This window comes from Orbicella franksi, chromosome 6 (assembly GCF_964199315.1).
Source record: "Orbicella franksi chromosome 6, jaOrbFran1.1, whole genome shotgun sequence".
In the NCBI taxonomy this organism is placed as follows: domain Eukaryota; kingdom Metazoa; phylum Cnidaria; class Anthozoa; order Scleractinia; family Merulinidae; genus Orbicella; species Orbicella franksi.
Window position 1 is genome coordinate 25,836,116 of NC_138150.1, and position 14,283 is coordinate 25,850,398.

General features: G+C 38.7%; 1 protein-coding gene and 1 long non-coding RNA gene across 3 annotated transcripts in view; both read left to right on the plus strand.

Moving 5' to 3' along the window:
- The window catches only part of LOC145490699 (uncharacterized), a 58,178-nt gene that overhangs the window by 36,898 nt on the left and 6,997 nt on the right, over window positions 1-14,283 (plus strand). The window lies entirely within an intron of this gene.
- LOC145490662 (uncharacterized) overlaps window positions 1-14,283 on the plus strand; it is a 46,332-nt gene that overhangs the window by 21,890 nt on the left and 10,159 nt on the right. For both annotated transcript variants that reach the window (XM_081469747.1, XM_081469746.1), the window contains 4 exons: window positions 4,673-4,840; window positions 5,442-5,552; window positions 9,496-9,765; window positions 11,816-12,055. In XM_081469747.1, coding sequence (XP_081325873.1) covers window positions 4,673-4,840; window positions 5,442-5,552; window positions 9,496-9,765; window positions 11,816-12,055 — 789 coding nt within the window. The remainder of the gene's footprint in view (window positions 1-4,672; window positions 4,841-5,441; window positions 5,553-9,495; window positions 9,766-11,815; window positions 12,056-14,283) is intronic.

Consider the following 14,283-nt stretch of genomic DNA (forward strand, 5'->3'; position numbering starts at 1 on the left):
AGACACGAATGCAGCTGCCTTGAAGACATTAATACACCCCTGCCATGCATGGTTACTATCCATGGAAGCATCACCAGACGCTTTCTCGGTCACACCCGTTGATAATGGCACCGATGTTGGGGTCGCAGTGTTCCTGCCTTTTTAGAAAATGACCTGAAGTCTCCTTTAGAGAACGATGTTTCCCGCAGAAATAAAGAAAGAGCGATGTCTGATTAAATTGCAAAAGAAACCCTTGACAATTAGCATGTTCATAAAGCTAAATAGTATTATTGTCACAGCATCAGTTCATTAGAATAAAACAGAGGCCTATCAGGGTAAAGCGTAGGGACAATCTGCAGTCCTTCCACCAGTGGTTCACTATCACTCTTCTGATAAGCTTTGCGAGTTGACTGACTTGACTCATGGCTACCGGTCACACCCATCTAGGAGTATGTCACCCCAGTATGTGTCGAAAGAAAACTTGAGATTCTGTCAAATACGATTAGCATTACAACCTGACCGATTGCGTGTTGAACAACGCTAAATTACAATGTGCACCAGGCTTTTCCCGTTTAACTGTTTTTCCACCTGTCCACGGTCAATGCAATATGCGCGCCAACAGGTAATTGACTCAGCGGAGCTAAACTCAAAATTATTTAGCTTAGTGATCCCTGCGATACTTAGAGAATCATCTGGTGTGTCAGTGTTGGCGTTAAGAGCTGGAGGCCACTTAATCTTCCACGGCATACAGATATCCGAAATTTCCAGGAGTACCCCCTCCTCTCCCCTTCCCGACTGTAGCTACAACTAAGAGCCATTCAAGAACAAGAAATAATTGCTCCTGGATAGGTCAGCTTTAAGAAGCGCATTTCAATCTACTGTCACTACTTTAAACTTGTAATCGGTTTAGGTAAATTGCGAAATGTTGAACATTTGCGCAAGAGCAGTGAAAGCGTGACTGGGCTGCTCGTACGGTTGTGTGACAACTTTTACTGAGTCTCGAATATCAGCCACGCAGCATGGTTGCCGATATGATAAAAACAGATTCCTGAGGCCCCTGATTCTTACAGCAGAAAGCTTGGGCTCTTTAAGGCAATGTAGAGTGGTATTGAGGGGAATCGACGGCTTTTAGGTATGTTTTCTGTAACATTTTCCGATTAAATTAGTCGTATTAATATTTTGTTTATTTGTTTCGGGGCAGAGCGTTTCACTTCTTGTTTCCATTTTATATAGGCGAAATTTATTTGGGACTTGCCACTACACTTTTAAACTTACACTTTTGATGACCTCGGTTTGATTTTGTTGTTGTACCGGTAATACATTGCCGAATTAACCTCTCGACTTCTTGAACTTGAACGGAGGTCGGCTGTTTGCCAATTGCAAATTAGAATAAGGGCGCGATTTTGATTTGCTTCAAGATATTTCAACTCGATTAATTTACAGTCCTTTAACGTCCTTAATGCTAAACAGCATTCCAAATTGACCCATTATTGTGTCGTAACGAACTTAAAGCGTTTTGGTGAACCGAAAACATCAAGGTTACAGGAAATCTCTTGCGTCTGTCGTGAAAACCATTCACAGTGTTGATTACATTAAGGAAATACACGCGATGACAGACTAGACATGACGGCGGACAGGAAATTAAACAAAGTTAACGCGCAATGTTTCGAAAACGTCTAAAAACAGTTTCTATGTAGTGGACATTATGTTTCTACTGATAGCAGTGAATTGACGGGATTTTAATGAATGATGGCCTTTTACTTTCGCCGTTGAAACTGATTTGTCTCTTGTTCGTGTATAATTATTGTGTTATTTGCGCCCAACACATTGACATAGATTTTCGTTTTTCTCAAAGGGAAATACTGCGAGTTCGAGCATGAAACTTGGCATGATATATGTTTAATAATGATATTTCTAGGCTGTAAAGTAAAATAATCGGAAAGTGAGGTACCAGATGCATTTTTATGCTGTCAAACATGACCTATATTTTGCCGTTATTTTTCACACGCTTCATAGGTGTTTTTAAAATGGTTCGGAAAACCACTATATCAACATCTCTGAGATTAGTTTAAAACGAGGAATAAATTAGAGTGGTTGTTCCACATTTATGTGAAGTTTGAAGTCAATTGAATTTATTTTAAGACTTTACCAGCGCTTCGTCCTCGCACCTTATTTCGGTCATTTTATTACACGAAAAACCGCACTTTGACCGTGCTTTCAAATTTTCGCGAATTTCTGAAAAATAAAAATTCGCTGGAACCTTGAAATATGATTTTTAGAATTAGGTCACGTAAGGGTATCTTTGGGCAAAATATGAGCGATTTGCCAAATGGATCGTTGACCGGCGGTTCTCGATCCTAACAGTCAGCCATTCTTAAGCGTTAATAGCTACCACACATTGGCAGGCGGTAAATCTATTCCTTAACAATCCAGCTTTATCGTGTTAAAATTTCATAGAAATCGAACAAAACCAGAATTAATTAGAATTTTTTGTGACCTCACTCCCTAGACTTGACCTAACAAAGGAAGCCATGGTCGCCCATAGCAACCGAAAAACACGAACATAACAAAGCTGACGTTTCGGCCAAAAAACTCCAGAATTATCGGCTGAGAGCTTAAAGTTGAATGGGAACATCTTTTTCGAACTTTTTTCAACTGATTTAGACGAAAGACTGGCCTCGGCGGACTACAAAAAAGACCAAGAGAAAAAACAGAACAAGACAGCAGAAAAAGCCGATAATATTAATTCATCGTGTGGCTTTCGGCACGAAAACGAAAATACAGCTTACTTCTGGATAAATTCAGTCTTAGAAGCCAGCAACTGGTCCCAAATTACTTTCTGTATCCTTACAAATGTCTTGACTTCTATCTCCGAAAGATTTGGCCGCAATTTTTGAGCAAATAAACATTTCGTCCACGGTGACCGCCATTACGTTGGCTTGCATACTAAATTAGCTAACTTGACAAAATTCTTCCGTGGGGGGGATATGACGAAAAGAGCTGAAAGATGGCCTATAATTGGCTAATGATGAGATCATCCCACTGTCCAAATTTGGTGAGAATCGAAAGTAACGCCAATTTTCTGTCACGTTTTCATTCTGTGGTCACTGGAGTGACCAAAATCGATACATCGGTCGGGATAGAATTTTATTATTAAATTATATGACTTGTGTGACTACTTTACTAGCCCTTTACTCGTGGAAAACACCAATTAAATTTAATCATTACTTTTAAGAAAGAAAGCTGTTGTTAATAGTGTTATTATCGTGTCATTTATATCGTTCATGCCCATACATATCCCGAAGAAAGTTCTACAAAGATCAAGACCATTAGGTCATCGGAGATTTGTCAATGGCTACCACTGATGGTGCAATAATACAGTTTGTGTTGATCAAGTGATGTGATGTCTACAGTAAGAAAAGAATCATCAATGACTACTTTGGAATGTGCACTCCGTTCCGACGGTAGTGCTAAGCAAACAGTTAAATTTTAAAAGCGCGGTTATAAGATCTAACAGATCTTCTTGTTTCGTTGTGTTGATGGACTGATCTCTGGAATTCTGGTTTAAACTCGGTCAGATTCACTTTAGCCAGTTGTTGTAAGTAAGTCGGAAAACGGAATAACTTCATTACACAGTTTAAGCTGTAAAACACATATAAGGGTTTCCTTGACTGGTCGTTGGGTTTTAAGTCCATATCACTGCAAGTGGTTTGAATATGAAGAGTTCAGTTTTCAGTTTAAATCACCTGGTTACCATCAGGTTTACTTTAATAAAGTAAATAAGCGCAGAGATCTTGATATGGAGTCCACAGAAAAAGATTTTTTGTTACAACTGAAAGAATGTTACTTTTTATCTCTAAATCCACGCTATGCTGTATTTTGAAAGTGTCCAACCACACATTGATGTCATAAATATTACCCATCAAGTTTTGCAAAAATAAACATGGTGGCATGTGCAAAATTTGAATTCCTAAAAATTAATAGCTGAAACTGAACCTCTAGTCTTTAAAACGAGTGAAGAATTATTGGCTTGAAACCACTCAAACAGTTTGCTACAAACAACAAATTATGATTTGGAACTTTACTATACTATTTTTTAACCAACTTTCCCATTTAAAACACATGGACACAACTGTGTCTACCATCATACATGCACTGCCTGTAACTTTATTTATTTTGAAGCAGACATCGTAGGCCATCATATGATTATTGTCTGTACTTCTAGTGGTTGCGAACATCGTCTATTGTTACATTACTAACAACGGAAATTTCAGGATAATGACTGAGAAGTGTTTAATACGTGCATTTTAAGGAGAGAAAGATATATATTTTTTGAACTTTGTAACGGCAGCACAGTAGACCCCATTATGATGTTTGAGGTTTTTTTTGCCAACCCCTTGCAAGAACGATTTCTCGTGAATTCTACTGTACAGAAAAGATAAGAACGTGTTTAACAAAAATTCTGACTCGTTCTTTGTCTTCTGGAATGAACATTCCATTGTGTTCCGATTAGCATGGTAGGAGAGAGCCAACGCGAAATAGAGCACTGGAAGAAAGCTTTCAACATTGCATTATCTTAGCTTACTTCTGCCCAGCACTGTATTGTCTTTTTGCCATCATTATAATTATGATAACAAACATCAATTACATCACCATTATCAACTCAGAAGTGAGTCTCCCTTTATCTTTAAAGATCAATGTGGAAGTGTCGCTGTACCTGCGGAACAACCAGTCCATGTGTATTTCACTGACGATGAGAAAGTATCTCAACGGGATGAAGAAGATGACTTGCAAACAGAAACAGTCGAGGAAAAACTGAAAACTGGAACTGATGAAGGTTCTTCAGTATCAAAGGATGAAGGTACATGTAGATCATTGTGGCAAACCAGCTGAAACAGAGTCTTCTACAAGCTCTAGTAATCAGAGCTTCTCTCAGTTGAAATTCCTCTGTCATTCCCATCTTTTGGAAAAGAGACATACTAAAAAGTTCCGAAAGTCACAACCTCGTGAGCAGCGATCCTCTTTAAGTGGAAATTAAGTTATACATCTCATAGCAAATATTGCAAGCAGCAAATTTCCAAAAGTAATGACCCTGTGAAATTGAAGTAGCGGCCTTAAATACAATTAATTTGACTTGTCATGAGAAACGATGGAAACACCAAATAAAACAACCCGGGCCAAAATGATATATTCTTACAAAGGCATTGTATCTAAATCCAAATGTTTACTGAATAAGAAACTCTCTAAGCAATATATATTTGCACAGAGACACGGTCAGCGGTAGATAGATCCACACTGGGTTGGTGCGTGGGAAGAAGGGCAAGTTAACACTGGAAACGGAGCGAGTTGCCCGTGACACCGACACGATTTTAACGTTAAAACCTGGTTACCAAACTTCTGTCACACCTTATTTAACTGGTAATCGTAGTAACTCAGCAGTGAGTCTCTCTTTATTTTTATAGATCAGTTGGGATTTGAAGCTCCACTGGTACCTTCATTTCATTATGATCTAATCCATTCACTTAACAAAAGGCTTTCTTTGAAAGGAAGGGATGATATCAGTTCTGATTCAGGTACCTGAATGTGTGTTAATGAATTATACATGTGATACTGTGAACTGTTTTAGCTCTAGTGCTTTTTTTTTCAAACTCATCAGTCGTGCAAGTGTGTTGGAAAACATACTTCATAAAATACATGTACCTGTATTTACAAACTTTTATAGTACTGTTTATTTTTTGTGTGTACAAAGGGAAATCCTGGGAGTTGGTTTAAAGAAAAGATAAAACAAATAATACCGTGTTTTGTCCAGGCTGATACTCCCTGTTAATAGGTCCTACAATGAAAATATTGTAACAAAACAGATGTAATGATTGCACGAGCTAATGCAAGAACTAATATATATATTGGATGACGGTTACTGGTATATTTAAATGTAATGCTCGCGCTAGTTGCCCCCGCAGGGTTTTGGCCCAGAGGGCTAATACCCGAGGAGGCACCCAAGAAGTCCCCGCGCATAGGGAGGGAAATTTCGCCGTAGCAGAAAAAATCTCGATTTTTGAGAACACGGCTCGCAAAGGATTGCCGAAAAGTACGCAAAGGATTGCTGAAAGTTTGCTGGGGGTCGAATAGACACACTGCGATGAAGTAAGTTCTCTTCGAAATGGCGGAGATTTTAATATAGAACAAATTGAAAACGATTTCAAAGATTCTGAAGATGGATTTTGGGATGAAAACAACTCAGAAGGTATCGTAAGTAATTCTGAAGTACCGGTAAATGTCGATATTCAAGGCGAGTGTCGCTTCGTTCGTGTTCAATTGTGACTAAAATATTTCCGATTGCCAGTTCTATCTTTGGGATGTCGTTTATTCAGATCGCTCATTTGTGTTGAGTAATCTTACGTGACTTAGAGCTCATGTCACGGCTGGGTGACTTGGTGGGAATCCAAAGGTAAATGTAAATGTTTTGCAGCGTTTTCGTTGAGGAGAAAGAACTTGACTCTAATTTGCATTTATAGATTAGAGGTGACAGTAACGCGATACTTCTGTTAATAACTTGAGTATCAGGCCTTTCTTAGCAAGAGGGCAGGGGAAGGGGGGAATTGCAGAGAAAGGCCTTTTCTTTGCCGGGTACTTCCTCCTGCTACCCAACTTAGAAAAAAATCGTGACAGCAAGTTGCAGATGATTTTCTCAACTGCAGTTCTGCTTTCGAGATACGTTTGCTCTTATAACAAGAAAAATGGCTTGTTTCATCATCAAATTCAAACAGCAGAGTGGTTTGACATAATATTTTGTTTCTCTATAATTTTTTAATCTTTTTTTCGTAAGTTCTACTGAGTGAAGTTTTTGTAACAGAAATATTAGCTCCCATGAAGGAAACCTTCTTTTTTTTCTTTTTTTTTTTTTGTGTCCTTTCAAACGAAAACTCACGGCTGTCTGGAATGGAATGGGTTAAATACAAAGTGTTGGTTTAGCTTAGTTAGTTTAATGTTTGGATAATAACCATGATAAGATGCCTAAGTTATAGGAACATTATGAGTGATAAAGTTTACAAAAAAAAGATATAGAAGTTTTAGTTCATACAATAATGTTCAATTGTTTTCATTCAGTAGAAATAAGAGAAAGCGGGGGCAGCTTTAGGGATAACTATTACTAGTTGTAAGATGAAAAGATGGTTATACTGCGAACACTTAACACGTAATGAATTCGTAATGAGGTGGTATATAAAGAGGATTCACCTTTTGTAGGGGGATTTTGTGAGTAGATTTGTCGTGTACAAGTAAGTTGAACGTTAAGAGCCGATTGATTAAACGCTCACTTATATGTCCAGGATTGAACGCAGCTACAAATTTTACCAATTTTACGATTTTTCGTTTCAGTTTCAAATTTAGCAAATTTTGCGATTTTTCGTTTAACTCTACAAGATTTACAAAAATTCGCTGCCTCAACGATTTTTCGACACGTTGTGACGAAATTTACAATTTTATGCTAATTTGACCAGCAAGCGCGGGGTTGCGGATTTTACAAAATTTCCAAATTTGCGATGCCATTACCGGATACATTTTACACAAAAAGTATAACAAGCTGTATGTTTCTCTCGTTCTTAAGGGCCCATTAACCGATTTATGCGCGCGCTCGCGCGCGTTGCTAAGGAGGTGAAATTTCACTTCCGGTTACTTACGTCAGCCTGAGCGCGGAAAATAAAAACAGCTCAATAACTTGCAAATTCACTTACATTTTAGATGTTTTTCTTTGTGTTTCACAAAATGCAAAGTACAAGCAAAGACAAAATAAGAAAAAGACAGAAAAACAAGAGCAATAGAAAGAGAAAAAGTAATTCCGTGTGGCTTTGTTTGATCTTACCGAAGTGCGCTGGTAGTGTAAATTGCGCACGCGCTGATAGGGTAACTTCCAATATATATCGGGCGCACTTCCGGTTTCTTTAAATGCTAAAGGAAACGCGGTTTTTCATTAAATCCAGCCTTTTTCGACGGATTTCGATTAAAGCCAACGTTGGAAAGATAGCTATGCATTCCTTTTTCAAAATCATGCTTTTCCCAGAAAATTACGAATATTTTAATATTTTAAAATTCCCTCAAAATCTGACCTTTCAAAAATGAAACAAAATCTATGCATAGCGTAATGAGGATTTAAATTAAAATATTAAATCAATGAAAAAAATCCTGATAAAGTAATTTGCCTGGGAGCCTTTGCGTTTTTTCAGTATTAGTCACATGACCATGGGCGTGGCCTGATGGCGTCATCACTAGTGTTACTGATCATGAAAAAGTTGAAACACATGAAATAACTCTTAACTAACTAAAAATGATGAGGTTATATGAGAGTAACTTTTCCTTAGCAACGGCTCGAAAAGATCGGTTAATGGGCCCTTAAAGCGTTTGTTGTTGACGGAGTATCGTATAGCAGGTTATGAGGAAGTGAGCAGAATGATATGAATTTAACACAGCACTAACAGAACATAACATGAGACAACCGTTTCTGAGTATCTGTTCTACGTTCAATTTTGGTACAAAGTCTTAACACGGTTTTCATAAATCCAGTCATATATTCGCACAGAATGTCCGAAATGATCAGGGGATCCCCTAGAGTGACTTTAAATGCTTTAGAAAGATCGACCAAACAAATTATTAACTGAACAATTTTATTTCCATTTTATTTCTCCAATATCACGCTAAGGACTAACCTACTAGCATACAGAGTAGCCGGCGCCTGAGTTTTCAGTCGAAATAGCCAGTTAAATGCGCCGGTTGCCGGCTTGTTTTGACAACCCTGAAGCTCGCTTGTGAGAATACTGGCTTGTGAGAGCTTGTGTGGTGCAACCCGCACCAGATTTCAAGCCAACGAAAATGGGCTTGCGAAAGCGTATTAGCTTCAATGCAATCCGCACTAAACACAAGCCGAGTCTGGATACGTGGGCTTGTGTGAGCAAACAACTCCCATATCCCCGAGGACACTCACTCAGCAACACCTAAATAGCACTTTCACTAAACAGGTAAAAGGGTTGTAATTACACAGTACCACAACGCTTCGACAGAAGCAATGGCCGACGAAACAACTCGAAAACAATGACTCGCAATTACTAGAACCCAGTCTATCTGTCAAACTATTTATCCTCTCGAAGGTCTGTCACGTGTCATCTCTTCCTCAAAGTGACTCTCAAGATCCGCCTCTGACTTAGTGGTCTTACATAAGACCACAAAAATTGCAAAATCCAACATAGTCTTGCAAGAAATTATCTCTGCTATAACTTCCATGGCAAGTATCAATGATAACAATTTTATGCAAAACACATTAATAAATGTGGCCATGGTTTTTTTTCTTGTTTGAGTTAAAATTAATTGACATAAATTAAGTCGTTTGGCGGGATAGTGGAGTCGAGGAGCAGTTATTACAGTCATTTAGAATACTTTGATGAATATGTTTTAACTCAGTACAGACTTTTCTGTTGAAGAAATGTTTTGGATGCTCATTGCCTTGTTTACGATCTTTTGTTTTAGGTATTTTGTCTTCTCGATCATCTTCATCTAGCGCAGCGTCGAGTCTTTCAGCCAGTGCAAAGTCATCTTTTGGATCATTATCATCTGGCATGGAGTCGAGTCGTTCTTCAGGTACGACGTCATCTTTTGGATCATCATCACTTGCCGGATTAAGAATTACGAAAGATATACGTCAGATAGTGAAAACGGAATTGAAGAAGTTTGATATGAGCTCACCTAAAGAACTACAAGATTATTTGACCTACCTAACTCGCGAGATGGACAGTGCAGGTACTCACTATTTTATATTCAGAAAAAAAAAATTACACTTACCATGTTAATCAGTCAGTCTGCTACTGTTTTTTTCTTTGATTATAGCTTTCGTTTCTGACCGATAAACATCACTCATGTTTCTTCCAAGCTTAGCATCTACCATCATTTCTTTGAATACATTCTCTGCTCACTGTGGCTGATCAAGCCATGCCGAATCCTTACAACTAGTATAATTGCAGGACGTATTGCCTGTGTGCTGAAGGAGGTTTGCCTAATTTTGACACTCGGCTTGTTCCATTGAATGACTACCTGTAACATCGTCACATTATTCAGAGTTGTTTAGTTGTCAGCCAAGTATTTTCTCAATCGAACATCAGATGTTTATATTGCAAAATTTGTTTTTCGTTCAGTCTCTGGAATTGCAATTCTTACATTTAATTGTTAGTTGAGGTGGTCTTCACAACCAAAAGTGTATTTAGCCTGTGAGCGAGCTCTCCAATATGGGTGGCGTTGTGCTATAAATCGTCACTTTCGGTTCACAAACCTGTTGGCGTTGCCTGCCACTAAGCCTTGCCCCCTTTGCTCGGTAGCGGTGCTCGTTTTTTCTTAACTTTAGGATTCAAAAACTGGCACATTTTCCAACTCGCCCTTAAGGTGGCTCCATAGAGTAATCATTCATCACGTTGCGCGCGCTAGTGTTATGTTTTGAATGCTATCATCTCTGTTAAAATCTTGGCTTTTAATGTTGAAATGTCCAAACAAATGCGTTGTTTACCGTTTTTATGGCTTTATTTGTGATTTTCTTGAATTTCCTTCGGTGAAATTTTCCAAAATTTTTACGGTACATTGAATGTGGCGGGATACGAATTTTAAACACAAAAAAAGTAGGGTTTGTACCGGCAGTTTTTTCGATTTTTGGAAATTTATGTCTTTTACCGCTGCAGAAAAACTGGTCAGATAGATTTCGCATAAAAACGAGCTCCAACTTAAGTAAAATATTTATTTCCAGTCTGCCAAATTTTACGGAATTTCACCGTAGGAAACGCGAGAAAATTCATTGTCAGTTTTGCTTTTTGTGCTCATGTTGACGTCATAAAATATCGAAAAACACTGACGTTTTCCTTTGAGGACGCGCAGATTACTTGAGCTTTCGTCCTAAGTGCGCGTGCGATCGTAAAACTATAGGGAGCCACCTTAAAGGTTTCCCAAGAAATGTCTTGATACTTCTCACAATTTGTTTGAGGGTGAATGATCATAATCTCACAGGAACTATACCAATGTTTGTAAAACACAAATCAGGCAATGTGGCAACTTTGCTTGAGCGACAATATCGAGAGATTCACAGTATGCTCCAGTTAAAAAATACAATCATATTTTATCAAAAATTTTGGACAAGACATGACAGCAAGAAGCGATAGTGGTAGACTGCGAACTGTCTCTTTTTTGTCCGAAAATCCGTGGGAAGAACGCAGAGAAGAACGCAACACAGTGAGCGGTCGTGAACGTGCGAGCTTGAAATGCGAAGCCGCGAACCGCAAGTATTGCTTGTCTTCTGACGCCCGCGCTACTCGTGGTTTGCGGCTTGGCCGCTGGCCGCTGGCCGCTCGTATGCTACGCTCGCCGTCACCCTTGCACATTCACTTGGTGTGCATTCTTCCCCACGGTTCGAGCGAGTCTTCGACAGTGGTAGTTCAGACACTTTTGTTAAAATGACTTCCTAAGGTTATTTAATCTGTCCGTCTATTTTAACAAATCAAGTGATGATTCTCTGATACCCCCGGGCAGCCCCCAAATCTAATGTTGTGCAGATGCTGTGGTCTGTGCAGTCTTTGAGACAGAACGTTGTGGAAGTTTTCAAAACTTTTGTTGCTTATTGAAGCCTCCGACCCTGATAGAACGCTCGTTTTCCTACGTTCTTTCCATGACCCATTCTTCCTCTCACTTGTTATCCACTTAACCTTTTTTAACTTTCATACTCCATACATTTGTTCATACAAACAGTAAATGTGCATGTACGTGTAGTTTTTCCTTTTTCCTCTGAAGGCGTTCCTCCTTTCTTTCTTAACAGGGCTTCTAATAACCAGTGGTAGTGTTTCAGACAAGCCTTTTTTCACCTGGGAACATATATCAACGAAAAGAAGGCTCAAAAGGACAACTCCAGAGGAGCAACCAGACACCGAAGAAGAAAAAAACTCACAAGAAGGTGGCACAAATGGAGATCAACACACAATCTCAAGTTCGGATAGTGAGCTCCAAGGAGATGCAAAATGGGCAAGAAGCATTGCATTGCAGAAGACGTCAGAGCAAGGTGCAGTTGTCGTTTAGTAATTTAACAGTATACTGCACTATATGTTTCTTTAAAGTGATTCCTCAGTTTAACAAATTGATGTCAGTTTTTTATGCGTCTCTCCTCTTATTGATTATAACTTGCGCCTGCGGCTCGTGGTTCCACAACCACTTTGACGATGTTATGACGCAATTTATCATCAATAAGAGGACAGACGCTTTAAAAAAAAGGCGTCAATTTGTTTTTTACAATAACAAGACCCCAAAATGGTCAAATGCCGGGAATAAATGAGGGAAAAGATGCCGTAAACTTGCCGTAAACAAAGATTAGAGAATTTTATTCAAAATGACGCGAACATTGTCAATAGCTTTTCTCGCTTTTTGATTGGCTACTGAAAAAGTCACTAAAATCCCATTGTTTAAAAAGTTGACAGTTTGACAGGTGAAAGTTGAGCTGTTGATAGCTTGCGTAAATTAAAATTTTATCCGTCTGTACTCATATTGATGATAAAAATGAGCCAATCAGCGCGCGAGAAATTAGACAGTTATTGTAAAATTAACAAATCAAAATGTGGTTTAGCGTGGTCTGTACTCTTATCGACAACGATATGCGTCATCATAGTGGTCAAAATGTTGTGGACTCACGAGGCGCAGCCGAGTAAGTCCACAACAAATTTTGACCCCTGTGATGACGCATATCGTTGTCGATAAGGGTACATACCACGCTAAACCACATTTCGATTTGTTTTTTACCACAATATCAACGTCAAAGAAAATGTTTTTTCAGAGCACGAGCTGAAAAAGGCATTGCGTGACACATTAATGCGAGCAGTGTTGTCTGGACTCTTGTCGACAACAGCAAATTAGCCAATCAGATTGCGAGATTATTAGCAACATGGATAGTAGAAGACTGGATTGGAAACTAGCTCGCGTCACCGGTTCCAACATTGTGAACGTCACTGTCGCAAGCGACATTTTTGCAGCAACTTTGTTTACACTGCACAGTAAAGTGACCAAACTATGGATATTGAAGATTTTTTTGAGGAATGGGACGATGATTTGGGAGAACTTTTAGAGATCTTTAGAAGACGACAATTCTTCTTTACTGAAGTCAACCTGCCCTTTTTCGTCAACGCTTCCATCGGAAGACAGCAATTTAAACTTACTTTTAAAACTCTTCGTAAACCTGCTGTATTTTCGGGTGAGGAAGTGGTCGTACCTAAAAAGTAACATGGTGGAAAGAAAACTGGAAGTAAAAAAATGCAGCTGAGCGCAAAGTTCTGCTGAGTTATACGCAAAGGACAGCACGAGAAAAGCTCCGATGTCCTCCAGCGCCATTAACCCTTTGAATACCAAATTTTCGCCAAAAATACCGTTTTTAACCGTTTAGTCAGGTTTTTTGGCTGCCATGACGCTAAATAAGCCTAAGTTTTGCTAAGAAACCTTTTTTTTACCAAAAGGAGAGATTTTTCGAAGATTACGTACAAAATTGAGCAATATTTCAATTCTGGCCATGCGCATAAACCAAAATTTGGACTTTTTTGGCCATTAACCGTTCTAAATTTTGTTTGTTGCCCCTTTCCTTTCTTTTTTTCTCGGCCCTTTTACTCTGGCTACCTTTGGCGTTGCATGCTCTTTCTGGCTACCGTGAAAAGTTGGATGGCAATTACGGGCGAAGCTTAGAAATGGACCTTGATCAATCATAGGCATAGTGGACCATTTTACCACCGTTTTTGCACCAAAACTGATAACCTTGTTTTTCACTGATAACGTTTTTCGATTTGCAACGTCGGAATGTCGTCGATATCTAAACCTGACCATTTTAGGGAAAGGCCTAGCCTAGTACTACTATCTGCTTCTCAAGAATATCTGATGACATTTAAATTGATGACGTCACAAGTGGCACAAAGAGCACGACCATTAATTACGCATATATGCGTAATTGGTATTCAAAGGGTTAACATCGATGAGTAATTCTCCAGCGCCATTAAAATTATTCATATCGATAAGTAATCGATAATTTTCTCTTGCAAAAATTCGCTACAAGTTACCAGCTTTTTATTTTAATGTTTTACCAGAAAGAAATCTGTCATACGTAAAAAACAACTTCATTATTATAGATAAAGATCATTGCGGGCGAAAAGTTTCTATGCAGACCCCTGAGGAAACAACATTTCAGAGCTAAGCTAAACAGTGTATAAATTCACATTTTTGTTATGGATTTAATCGATGTGAAGACAGTTTTAATCA